General features: G+C 34.2%; 2 protein-coding genes across 2 annotated transcripts; one reads left to right on the top strand and one right to left on the bottom strand.

Moving 5' to 3' along the window:
* The first annotated feature begins 3,869 nt into the window (after positions 1 to 3,869).
* LOC137822841 (protein NRT1/ PTR FAMILY 4.5-like) lies at positions 3,870 to 7,519 on the top strand. The gene is made up of 6 exons (XM_068627844.1): positions 3,870 to 3,939; positions 4,123 to 4,201; positions 4,446 to 4,663; positions 5,227 to 5,673; positions 6,063 to 6,187; positions 6,304 to 7,519. The coding sequence occupies exons 1-6, from the start codon at positions 3,874 to 3,876 to the stop codon at positions 7,151 to 7,153; spliced, it is 1,785 nt and encodes a 594-aa protein (XP_068483945.1). The 5' UTR covers positions 3,870 to 3,873; the 3' UTR covers positions 7,154 to 7,519.
* Positions 7,520 to 8,354: 835 nt separating this feature from the next.
* Positions 8,355 to 10,877, bottom strand: LOC137822591 (probable thylakoidal processing peptidase 2, chloroplastic). The gene is made up of 6 exons (XM_068627501.1): positions 9,903 to 10,877; positions 9,732 to 9,800; positions 9,565 to 9,633; positions 9,401 to 9,487; positions 9,239 to 9,306; positions 8,355 to 9,008 (listed from the first exon to the last, which is right to left on the bottom strand). The coding sequence occupies exons 1-6, from the start codon at positions 10,560 to 10,562 to the stop codon at positions 8,882 to 8,884; spliced, it is 1,080 nt and encodes a 359-aa protein (XP_068483602.1). The 5' UTR covers positions 10,563 to 10,877; the 3' UTR covers positions 8,355 to 8,881.
* Between the last annotated feature and the right edge of the window lie 2,665 nt (positions 10,878 to 13,542).

Below are 13,542 nucleotides of genomic sequence, written 5' to 3'. Positions count from 1 at the left end.
CAAATATATAAGTATTCAAAAATACATATTACTTTGTTTTTAATAGATTTATTTAAAATTCAAATATATATTTTTAAATTTAAAGTCCAATTCAGTTAATTGAATGTGAATTGGTTATAGGTTCAATATTTTATTTTTTTTAGATTTTGGAAGTAAGTTTGAGTCAATTAAAATTATAAAAGATTAAGTCTAGTTGAATTCATATAAGGTAAGATAGAGTTGGGTTGGGACTAACTCATACAAGATTGAGTTGGATCGGACTCAAGTCATGTAAGGTTGAGTCAAATTGGTCTAAGTTGAATAGTCCACGCTAAAGTACAACTAGATTAAATCAAACCTAATTAAGATTAGGTGAGGTCAAGTTCAACCTCAAGTCGGTTCAGACGTAAGTCAAGTTGGGTTAGGTCAATCTTGACTAGGTCAAACCCAAGACAAGTTAGGTTGGGTTAGAACCATTTCAAGTTGGTTAGGTTGGGTCAAATTCATGTTAAATCGACCAGGTATAGGTTGAGCCAAATTAGGTTGTGGTCACGTCAAGCAAAGTCCAATCAATCCCATGTCGAGCCAAGTCAACAAGTTAGGCCGAATAATCTGGGGTCAATGTCGAGTTGAGTTATCCTAAATCCATTTAACGCCTAATCTACACAGACTCACTTTAGGTAGATTGCCCCGTACCTAACTTGAGCTGAGTCACTTTAGGTGCACATCAGGTTAAGTTGGGACAAGTCTACATCAGGTTGAATAGGAGCAGACCCATGTTAAGAAAGTCATGCCAAGATCAATTTGGATCAAGTTGTGTTAAGTCGACTCAACTAAGGTGTTGCTGAAATGAGTCAAGCCTAAGTTAGGTTGAGTCGAGTAAGGCCCATGTTAGGTTGACTCGTCGAGGAAGGCCCTGTGTTGGGTCAAGTCATCCTAGGTCTACATTAGGTTGATGGGGGTTGGGTTCATGTAAGACTAAGTTGGGTTGAACGTAGGTTAAGTTGAGTTAGCTCGAGTCCATATTAGGTTAAGTCTACTCATGCCCAAGTTTAGCCAAGTTGACCCAAGTCCATGTAGAAGGAGTCAAGCAGGAGCAAGTCTGCCTAAGTTAGGTAGGCCCAAGTTGGGTTATGTTGGGTGAGGTTGAGGTTAGGTCGAGGTGGAAAGGGTTGAGGTTGAGTCAAGTTAGAAGGGTCCTAAGTTGGAGGGTTCACATCTTGCAAAGTCATTAGGATTTACATTGAATTCATTCAAGTTAAACACAGGTTAAGTCGGGTCAGACCTAATTCACATCAAGCTAATTTGGTTGAGGTCCATGATAGACCAAGTTAGCTTGAGTCTAAGACAAGAATGGTTGGGTTGAACCAAAGTCATGCAAGATCGAGTTTGGCAGTCAAGCCCAAGTCAAGTTGGACTCAAGTAAATTAGATTGGGTTAGACCCATGTTAAGTGGAGACTCAGTTGGATCAAACCCAGATTAATCCACGTCAGATCAAGACAAGTTTGTGTTAAGTTCTGTTGGACCTAGCTAAAGTAAAATAAGTCAAATTATACCAAAACTCATGCCATCTTAATGAATCAAGTTGCACCCAAATTAAAATAAGTCTATTTGAACCTTGGCAAGACTAAATCTTATTAGACCAAGTTTATATCAAATTGGATTTAATATGATTGAATCTATGTTGGAATTAAACCAAGTGAATTCAATTATAAATTTACATTTATTTTAAAAATATTATGCGTATTAAATTTAATATGATTTAAACTATATCGAAACATACAATCTAATTAAAATATACATAAATTTTAAGTCTAACCTATTTGATATTAATTGAATTTAAAAAAATGAAACCCCAATATCCCTATGTGTAATATAATATGCCTTTCTTCGAACTTCAATTTAGTCTATTAAGATCACAGTTGCACGAGATAAACTAAAGATTGCCAACAAAAATAACGCAGTACACCTGGTATCGAAAGAATAAATGAAGGAAACGAAATTCTCAATCTGACAAAACTCAGATTTTTTAAAATCCAATTAAATTAAGCAAAATGAGAGTTGATTGAGGAATGATCTATTGTGATAGAGAACCAATTTTAATAAATAATTCTTTTGGGTACTTTAAGTTGTTTTAATTTGGCCCAGCATAAGCATATGCATATGCAAATCCCTTTGTCAAAATTACAAGAAGATAGGACAGTGACATAAACATTGAAGACTGTTGTAAGTCTGTTCATTCATAATTTGCTGGATAAGCTTATTTAAATAATAATAATAATAATAATAATTATTATTATTATTATTATTATCCACGTTATAATTGACGATATGCATAAATGAATCACCAACTTGTTATGATTACATTTGGTTGTACTATATTCCATAAGCAACCAACAATTATTTGTAATATAAGCTTAAGTTAATTTTGATTATAAATATTCATGAGGTCACATCCTTTTATCATTTTTTCCTACATAAGTTCTATATAAAAAGTTTTCTTGATGAAGAATTATAATTAATTTGTAATCTCTCTTTCACAAATTAACTTTACCATACGAATCGTTACTGAATGTCACAATCCAAAGTTTGACTATAGATCTCGTATCACTATGCTAATTGCTTATTAGAAAGTGTTAAAGTTAAATTGTCCCATCTTAATTAATAATGTTAAGAGTTAAGCAAATGTTTGTATTACACATCTTTTATTCTTACAATGTTTAGATAATTTTTGTATGACCACGTGTTTTTTTTTGTTGATTAATCTTCTTTTGAAAATTTTGTATCACATTGAGAGTTTTAATTTACTGTTTGTCTTAATTACTACAAAAAAAAGGCTTAAATTGGCTGGATTTGGAATATGTTGAGCTGTGATGCTGCTGATCCAATTGTCAACACATTTAATTCTATATTGCTATTCACATACCAAATGAGATACCTTTTTTTCAGCCACCACAATCATCATACCACGTCCTTATATTATAAATTATTTATTGACATGTGTAAATTAAAATGTACTAATATACATACATGATTTGTTGACTTTTATTTCATTTTTTAAGAAACACTATTGACGAAATTATAATTTTGCTGTTTTGGTTGAGATATTATCGTTTAAATACATATATACTAGTAAGTATAATTGAAATTTATTAAAATAATATATTAAAATACATATATAGTAGTAAGTATATATATGTTTATATATATTAACTCTGTGTTGCGATGAATTGGAGATCAGACAGAGCTAAAAGTGTTATATATATTAAGGAGTGTGTTTCTGGGGTAAACCTGTTTAAGGAATCATTTATTTCTGGAACATTATATACCCGCACAACAGTATGTATTTAGCTCTATATGGGGTCGTTTTCTTGTCTGACATGTAATTTACAAAGGAAGGTTACATAAGCAGCATCAAACAACACAAGAGACAAAACACACAATCCAAACAGGAAGAGAACAATAGGATATAATAAACATGATCTTGTACTCAAATTTTATTTATAAACTGTTTTTGTTATACAAAAAACGTCTACTAAATTTTCATCATAAAAGAAACTTTGTCAGAATGCAACTATGAAAGTTTCTCAAGGTCAATACAGGGATATACGCTTTGAGACATTAACATGCATGAACAAAGTAGTTCAAAGATGTCAATCAATTCTATAAACTAACGTGGTATTATTCAAAACCTATCAACACTTAATAATTAAAAAACGATAAAAAAAATGATTATGTCAACTAATAAGTTCAAAACACCCACATTATGGGGGTTGGAGAGGGGAACAGGAACGTAGCTTAAAAAATGTGGTAAAAATTAGTTTTCTAATGTCAAGTTGACATAGGATTTTTTAAAGCTTACTTCAACTGTAACATGGTTTCCATATAAATTTATGGCGAATGAAGTGCTAATTCCTAAAGAAGTGGCACATTCTGTACCAAAGAAGGGACTAACAATGGTAATCAACTCTTTCCTTCTTCCTGCAAGACATTTTGAATGTTCTTCCAACTGAACGATAATGAAGAGCGAATCAGTTTCTCAAACTCGTTTAACCTCAATCTCGTGCATTTTAGTGTCATTTCTCTTTATCTCTCGTTTGAACTTGCTTTGGTTATTGAATTTTGTTTTCATCACTCTCCAGGGAATCTGTAGATATATAGTTACGCAGCCAAGGCAACAAAGAAGGCTAGGAGGAAACAGAGCTGCACTTTTTGTATACGGTAACATCTTGAACCCTTTAATCTTTTCTGTGTAAACCAATATATCATTTAGTCTAGAACTAAAAACTAATTTCTTGATTCATTTGAAGAGTTTACATCTCCTATAATAAATGTTATTTCATAATCGAATTTCTTTCCAGATATTTAAAGAACACGACTGTTCTTCAACCACATCACAATTTATACCTTTTATGTGTGACGAATGTTTTTGTTGTGTTCTTCTAATAAATTCCACTGCATGCAGCTATGGAAGGGCTAGAGAGCATGGCTTTCGTTTCCAGTGCTGTGAGCCTAGTAACTTACTTCTTTGGGTACATGAACTTCAGCATAACAAAATCTGCCACAACCCTGACCAACTTTTTGGGAACTGCATTTTTACTAGCACTATTTGGTGGAATAATCAATGATGCCTATCTCTCTCGATTCAAGAGTTGTGTTCTATTTGCATGCATGGAATTTCTGGTAAGTTGAACCAATTTTTCTTACAAGTGCATTTCTCAGCAAAAAGACGAATAGAGAATTGTTTTCAGCATCATGACATGAAGTGGTTTTGAGTTTTTATTAGAACTATCATTTTGGAAGAATCATGTGAATGATAGTAAATAATACTAAAACAGAATGAATAAAAATCTCTTATTGAAAACTTTAGTCAACCATTATAACTGTAGTGTTGAATTATTGAAGCACTGGTTGTTTCTTGACTGGCATGATGACCAACCAACAATCAATAATATGGCGATGAGCACGTCTCAGAATCTTTTAAAAAAGAGTAGCTTAATTTACGTCAACATCGTACCTTGTCTTTACTTGGAAGACAATTTTGTGTTTTTACAATTTTTTATATAACTCTTTGAATAACAGAGGGACAGAAAGAAAAAAAATATACTTATAAAACATGACAAGGACATGTTTGATTGGAAAAAGTGACAGACTTTTTTCCATCTAACTCTTTGGTAGTCCATAATCCATCTAAAGAAGCATATCAAAGAATGAATCTGAATCTTAAGATCAGATACTATTTACAGGGATATGGTATCCTCGCAGTTCAAGCATGGTCCCACCAATTAAGACCCATCCCATGCCAAGATAGAGCAGTAGCCCAGATAAGTGAATGTAAGGCTGCCACAGGTGGCCAAGCTGCAATGCTTTATAGTGGCCTATACCTTGTTGCTTTAGGAAGTGGTGGTATTAAGGCTGCTTTACCTGCCTTGGGGGCTGACCAGTTTGATGAAAAAGATCCCAAAGAGGCAACTCAACTATCCAGCTTTTTCAACTGGTTCTTGTTCAGCCTTACCATAGGATCAATAATTGGTGTTACTTTCATTGTTTGGATTGGTGCCAACCAAGGATGGGATTGGAGCTTTGTTGTGTGCACCATAGCAATTCTATTCGCAATTCTGTTCATATGCATGGGAAACTCATTATACCGACACAATGTTCCAAAGGGAAGTCCTCTACTCCGAATCATACAGGTACTATCAATTCCTTTTTTCTACACTCTCTATAATATAGGAAATCACCAATTTCGTGCTTCAAGTACTACCTTCTCCCATAACTTCTCCCAAAGTTAATAAAAACTGGTTCAGTGTGTATTTCAAATCACCGTGAGTAATTTCTTAAATATTAACAAAAGTTATCTACGAACTTCTTTGAAATACATCAATTTAGAGATTAAAGGGGTGAGTATTCAATATTACAGAAATTACTGAAATGGTTATTTTTTTAGACTCTGGTTAGAAAAGAGAGTAATAATTCGTGATAACTTGGTGGTTTATGCTATTCAGTTTAACAGTTCTTGTACATTAAAACAACTTTTATGATGCATGTGGTAGTCATATATATTATTTTTTGTACATATTAGGTGTTCGTGGCAGCCTTCAGAAACAGAAAACTTCAGATTCCAGACAGTAACGACGAACTGCATGAGATTCATGAAGAGCAAAGAGGGGACAATATTGAAATTCTTAAAAGGACAGAACAGTTCAGGTAATGAAATTAAAAAAAGAAAAAGATTGAATGCAGTTAACTAGTATTCTTTGACTACAAAGTAGAAACACTGTTCATGAGTTCCTCATTTGGTTTTCTTGGAACGATAAACTCAGATTCTTAGACCGAGCAGCAATTGTTGCAAGCAGCACAGATAGGGAAACCTCCGGACACTGGAGATTGTGCACAGTAACACAAGTGGAAGAAACAAAAATCTTAATCCGCATGCTACCAATAATACTCAGCACCATATTTATGAACACTTGTTTGGCTCAACTTCAGACTTTCACTGTACAACAGAGCACCACCATGAACGCAAAAATAGGGGGGTTCAAAGTGCCAGGAGCCTCTCTCCCAGTCATCCCTTTGTTGTTCATGTTTGTCCTAATCCCCTTATACGACCGTGTTTTTGTCCCGGTTGCTCGAAGAATCACAGGGATTCCCACCGGAATTCGACAACTTCAGAGGATTGGAATTGGTTTGGTTCTGTCTGCTGCTTCCATGGCAGTGGCAGGTTTTGTGGAAACACGGCGCAAGTCTGTAGCCATCGAACACAACATGGTGGACAGCACAGAGCCTTTGCCGATGAGTGTGTTCTGGCTGGGGTACCAATATGGTATTTTTGGAGCAGCCGACATGTTTACACTGATAGGCCTTTTGGAGTTTTTCTATGCAGAAAGTTCAGCCGGAATGAAGTCACTTGGCACTGCAATCTCATGGTGTTCTGTGGCATTTGGATACTTTACAAGCACACTGGTGGTTGAGGTGGTTAACAAAGTGAGTGGAGGGTGGTTGGCTAGTAACAACTTGAACAGAGATAAGCTGAACTACTTCTACTGGATGTTGTCAGTCATAAGTGTTGTGAACTTCGGATTTTACTTGCTTTGTGCTTCTTGGTATACATACAAAACGGTGGAAGTTCAGCAAGATGATTCAAAAAATAATGTTGACATCACCAAGGTTTAGGCTCTATTATCTGTTATAAATAGTAGGTTTGCCAGCGAAGCCTCCATAAAAAGGGCACTGATTCATTCTTAAAACAGTGATCTCATATGTTGGCGCCTTAAAAAATAGTGTTCTTACTGATTGTGGGTTTGAAGTAAAATAGGAAGGGGAGCCAAAAAGGGTAGAAGGAAGCAAGTGTTTGCTTACAGTAATCTGTCTTCCCCACTCACTTAGAACTCTGTTCCATAGTTTGGCAACAATTTGTGATTCACAGTTATGGCCTTATTTACACACATTCGTCCACAGTGAAGTTTCACTGATTGGTCTATAACTTTTATTGGCAGTTTCCTTGAAAACCAATAACAATTATCAAAATGGAATTCAAAACTTTTGCACCACATCTATTTTGCAAGCATATATAATAGGAGGGGATTTAGAATGTTTTATAATTAATGATTTTTAATGTTTTATCTCTTTTATTTTAGTATTTTTATATTTATTAATTAAATTTTAGTTTTTATTATTTAAAAAAACTACTTTATAATTATTTTTTTATTGAATAATAATAATAATCAAAATTAAAACATTTTATAATTATCTTATTGTATAATTTTACCTTTTATTTTGATAAAAAAAAATACAGACATTCCTTTTATATAATTATAACATTATGAAATCAATTAAAAAAATACCTTTGTAATGTTTTTCATACACAATTTTTTTTAATTTCAATATAAATTTTAGAATATATTTTTAATTAAATTTATTATAATAATTATTTTTTTAACACGGATGTGTTTCATCAGTAATTCAAATAATAACATTAAAATAATAAAAATATAATCATGTCATTTAATTAATTAATTTCATTTTAAACCCAATTAAACAAGTTAAGAAGAAATTAATTTTCTTTCTAGCCCTTTTAACTCCATCAATCCAAATGGTAGAAAATTTTACTTTGAATTCCCTGTAATTTATTTACTTTATTTTCCATTTTTCACTTGCTATCCAAACGAAGTGCAAATAAAATATTCAACCACGTAGTGAGGTCGGCTACTGTATCTAAACTGTTCAATAGAATCCATTTCTGAATCCGATAACCTGGGCCGTACGTGTCTAGAGTTTTGTTGATCCAGGTGGATCAAGTTAATCGATCCTTTGAACTCCACAACTCTTACCGCACAAGATAAATTAAAAAGAAAATACATAAACAGTGGAAAGATTGCGAAATTGCATTGTTACTTCATTTTAAAATAGGCTACCATAATTGTGTCATTCAATATCATGTATGACTGAATGGCATTACAGATTCAAAATAGGAAGAGGCTTGATTATGGAACTAACAGGGAATCCCTTAGCTCCATGTCAAATCTTTCATCGGGATTCTAACATTCATATAGTATACATGCACGAAAGAATACAAAACAAAATCAATCATCATGTTCCATTTTATGGGGTAAAATCATACCATGCATTTGGAATTCTTTGTTTTTTCTTCCCTTACTTCAGCAAAGAGAAATACATCTGACTCGGATGGCACTAAAGAACGCATAATGGTATTATTAGGTCATTGACAAATTTGTATCAATGAATAAGATATTCATCCCAAACTGTATGCATTCTTAGAGAATCTTTGAGTTGACAGCTCAATCCCGGGCAAAAACGGGAGAAGCTATCAATTTAGAACAAATGAAAGTATCTGGAAGCCTTCATCACCCTCAGATAAGAAAGCAGTGGGAATCATTCATGTCAAGAAATTGCCACAGATTTGTTCTTAGGAGGCAGTTTACGAAGGGTGTCAGTGTCAGATACCTTGGATGGAGGCCAGTACCTAAACATGGATCTACCAACAATGTTCTCGATTGGGAGGGGTCCCCTGATAGACACAAAAACAGCAAATAAAAGTTAAGTCAGACATCATTAATCCGATATGTGCACAATCATATGTTTCAAAGTTCTGAGATCTGAAAGCAAATTTTTACATAAGCTGATTGTTTTGAGAATGACAGCATCAACATATGGGCCAAAATCTGTCGTCGACCTATGCTAAATTATCCTCCAGCATAAACAAGAGACAAATCAGTTAGAAAGAGGCTGAGAAATTACCAGTTGTGAGAATCAAGACTGTTATTCCGATTATCTCCCATCACAAACACATATCCTTCTGGCACAACCTGCGATCAAAACACAAAACCACTATTAATCATGCAGCCAAGCCCCACGATAATTCAATCAAACACTACTACAGCTTCAAAATGCAAACATTACCATTGGATCCATCTCATAAGCTAGAGGCTCTAATACAAATTCCTGTTCTTCAGCAACACCATTTACCAGTAGTTTCCCATCTCGAACCTACAATAAAAACCCAAGCATGCATAAGACTACAGCTTAAAAGAAACCAATAAACTCACTTAAATATAAAATCATACCTCAACACAATCCCCTGCCTTAGCCACAATCCTCTTTATAAATACATCAGACGAAGTAAAACCAAACTTCTACATAACAGCAGAAACCAATCAATAAACATGACAGTTCACAATTCATCACCACCTCAAAACATTCAACAACAAAAAGAAATGTCTTCGAAGCATACTTCCAAACAACGAGGCGCTGTAAAAATCACTATGTCCGAAACGTCAGGCTTTCTAAAGAAGAACGAAACCTGTCACAGACATTAACAACCTAATCAGTTCCAAAGAAGCAAAAAATAAAACACGCGACACAATCACACAAATAATTTAGTCAAAAAGAACAAATAACTAACCTTCTCGGTTAAAACACGGTCACCCACTTCAAGAGTAGGGTACATAGATAAGGAGGGAATGGATCTAGGTTCAGCCAAAGACGATTTAAACAGCAAACTAACGGTAATGGCAGTGAACGCGGCCCTCGCATCATCAGAAGACACGTTAAGAAGCCGCGAAAGCCAACTAGTCTTCGCAAAACTGGGTACATCGTTCTCAACGGCGCGTTTCGTGCCACCTTTATCGACCTCCCACGAAGTAGGGTTGGGAACGGACTCGTTGCAGGGAAGCCACTTCGAACCGGGCAAGAAGGGAATAATGGAACTTGTTTTGAAGGGCGAAATACCGAAAATACCCGCAGCCGCCGCGGATGACCCAGACACACCCGCCGTTGACTTCATAATCGAAATCAGGCCCAATATAATTGGGCTCTTGCAGCCGTCGCCGATAAACTCTTCGGCGAGGGTGGAGTAAGTGGACTGGGCCCAGCAGTTGGGCCTAGCGAAATTTCGGACTCCGCCGGCGGAAGAATCTAGTTCCGTTTTCTGGGTTGCGCCGAAGAGGCGCGTACGGATCCAGCATTCTTGGACGCATCGCGAATTGGCGACGCGGGCGCCGGCGGAGGAGACGAGATTTTGGGCTACGTAGCCCGAGAAGGAGAAGGTAACCCGGATAGCCATGACTACGAAGTTGATTAATCGAAGGAAGAAAAGGTACAGGGTGCTTTGGGAGAAGGGGATTTGAGAGTTGGAAAACCCTAGCAAGCGACGGGAAGCATCATCAAAGAGGGAATCAGAAAAGCGAAAGCGTGAGAATCGAATTGAGAGGTGGAGAGGGAAACAAGGTAGGGAATCGCCGCCGATGCGATCCCCTGAACACCGGAAGAAGGAGAAAGAGAAAGTGTTTGGTTGGGTGGGGAGAAGAACAAGTGTGAGAAGGAAGCTGTTCTTGGAAATGGATTTTAATATATACGGCGGCTCCCATACTTTTCGCCTCACAATTATCAGACTTGCTTTATTCTTTATTTACGATATTACCTACCCTTTACTTTACGCATCTAATTATTCGTCTTTGACTTCATTTCATTTTTATTTCTTATAACCTTTTCTCCTTTTCATATCTATTCTATGCTATAAAACAAATGCAGTTCACGCACCTTCCTCGTGAATTACTTTATTGATACAAAAAATTTCAACTTAATCAGTTAAATTTGATGGAGACATTTTACTATCCATACAACATATAATTACTCTAATAAAGTTTGTTTGCATACAACATTATGTATGTGTTGTCCTTTTTCATTTTCTGCAACGATTTAACTGTTGAAATCTTATGAAAAATCTCTTTCATATTTCCAATTATAAAATATTTTCTCTTCACATAATTCTGGATAACTTGCTATTTGATTTATCCATTAAATTATATATAAAAAATATTTGAATTGAAACTGCATGAGTTTGTTGTTCTTTTCAAATGTCCGCGTTCCTGTCTATAGAAATTAGTGTTGAAACCAAATTTCTCTGGTTGAATTATTTTTGTAAGTTTTAAGTTTTACTAAATTTTTATTTATTTGGTTGATGGTATGTCCTAAAATAAATTATGTTACAGAATTTAAAATTTATTTTGATCGATTAATTTTATTTTAAATACATTAGACAATAATATAACGATGCAAAATCGTTAGAAATAGCTTCTGCGTCATTGGTGACGTAAGTGCATGTGTCATTTAAAAATTTAATATAATCCGAGAGATAAAATGTTGAGGTGGTACAAGTCAAAGGGAATCATAAAGTAAAATAATCTTTATGTACCGAAAAATTAAAATAATTGTAATCACGAAGCTGACACGCCCCTTCCGCATCTGTAGAGAGTAATGTGGTGGGTTTTATGTTTGACTGAATACGGAAGTGAAATTGGAAAGAAGAAGGAACTGCGACCATTTCTTTTTCAGACAAAAAAAAGAATTTCATTATTTTAACACAGTTTCTTATCTGACTTTTTTATGGGCCATATTACTCTTTCAAGGCTGCTGTTTTTTCTTATTTTAATATTTCAAATTGTGAATTTCTGATCTACTTACTTACAACAAATTTATATTAAATTAGGATATTATATTATAATCCTGATATATTGAAACCTTCTTACCGGAAATATATATACATTTGACGCGAAAAACGTGATAATGACGTAACGAAATAAGATTGTGTGCGAATGAACACCACGAACTATATTACATCGGTTTTTAGTAACAATCGATGTAATATGATTTTTTTTACTCATAATAACACATATGACATCGGTTATTAGTAACAATTGATGTAATATATATTTTTACTCATAATAATACATATTACATTGATTAAACCATATAACCGATGTAATATATGATTTATATTCAGAAGACGTGGAAGGTTTTTTCGATTGACGATAGTGTTGGATCGGAGTGTTTCGTCTTCGATCCTCGTGTAGATTTGTTTCGACACTGACTAGTTTCGCGCCATCGCCCATGACAGCGACCGCACGCGGTCCTTGCTGTTAGCACTATAGTTGTTTCTGGTCCCATCGAGCGCAGCAACGACGATCTTGGTGAGGCACTGGAGGTTCTTGACGATGTCGAAGTTAAACGACGTTGGCAATCTAGGAGGAGCTTGTCGAGCAGCGGCATGACAATTCAACTTCTCACACCGTTGTCAAACCCTACGTTCTTCCTCTTTTTATCTTCTAAAGCCACATCACCATCATGACATTTACAACAATATCCTTGCCACATCATCCACCGCTTCCATGTTTGTAGCGTCAAGAATGTGTAACTTGATAGAAGGTGTTAACAAAACATTATTCTTTGGAAAAGAAAAAAAACATGTTTTTTCAATTCATTTCAATGTGTGAGGCGTTGATCCACCGAAAGTACAAGTAAACACTTTTAAATATATTTTTTAGTGTACCCCAAACATATAATTCAATAATCATATATATCTTATATCACTCGTAACTTCTTCTTAAACTTATTTTTTTTTGTTACATCAAACACTTTTAAAATCAATCTACTTCTAAAATCATTCTCATTTATTAACATAATTATGAACAAACACATAAATAGGTATGGATTTAATAAAAAAAATCAATATAAATTAATATATCACTACAAGAAAAACATGAAATAGAAATCAATTTTAGAGACACAAAATAATTAGTTGCTATAATAATCTAATTAGAGACTATTTTAGAAACTAAAAAAATGGTTTCTAAATTAGTTTCTATTATGGTTAAATGATTTCTAAATTGGTATATAATTAGCAACCAGAATTTTAACTACCAATTATTTAGTTTCTAAATTTGGTAGCAAAAACCTTGGTTGCTAAATAGATACCAATTTAGAAATCATTTAACAATAATAGAAACTAATTTAGAAACACAAATTTGTTAGTCTCTAAAATGGTTTCTAATTTAGTCACTGTAGCAACTGATTATTTTTTGTTTCTAAAAATTGGTTTTTATTTCATGATTTTTCGTGAAGTGTATCTATAATATACAATAATAATCTCTTCAAAAAAACAAAAACTTGTAATACTTATTCTATTAGTAATTCCATTATTTTTTTTATCAAAAAATAATTGAATTTCACTAATCTTATTTATACTCAAAATGAAAAATATTTCA

This window comes from Phaseolus vulgaris, chromosome 9, assembly GCF_000499845.2.
Source record: "Phaseolus vulgaris cultivar G19833 chromosome 9, P. vulgaris v2.0, whole genome shotgun sequence".
Taxonomy (NCBI): domain Eukaryota; kingdom Viridiplantae; phylum Streptophyta; class Magnoliopsida; order Fabales; family Fabaceae; genus Phaseolus; species Phaseolus vulgaris.
This window is presented reverse-complemented; position numbering and strand designations above follow the sequence as displayed.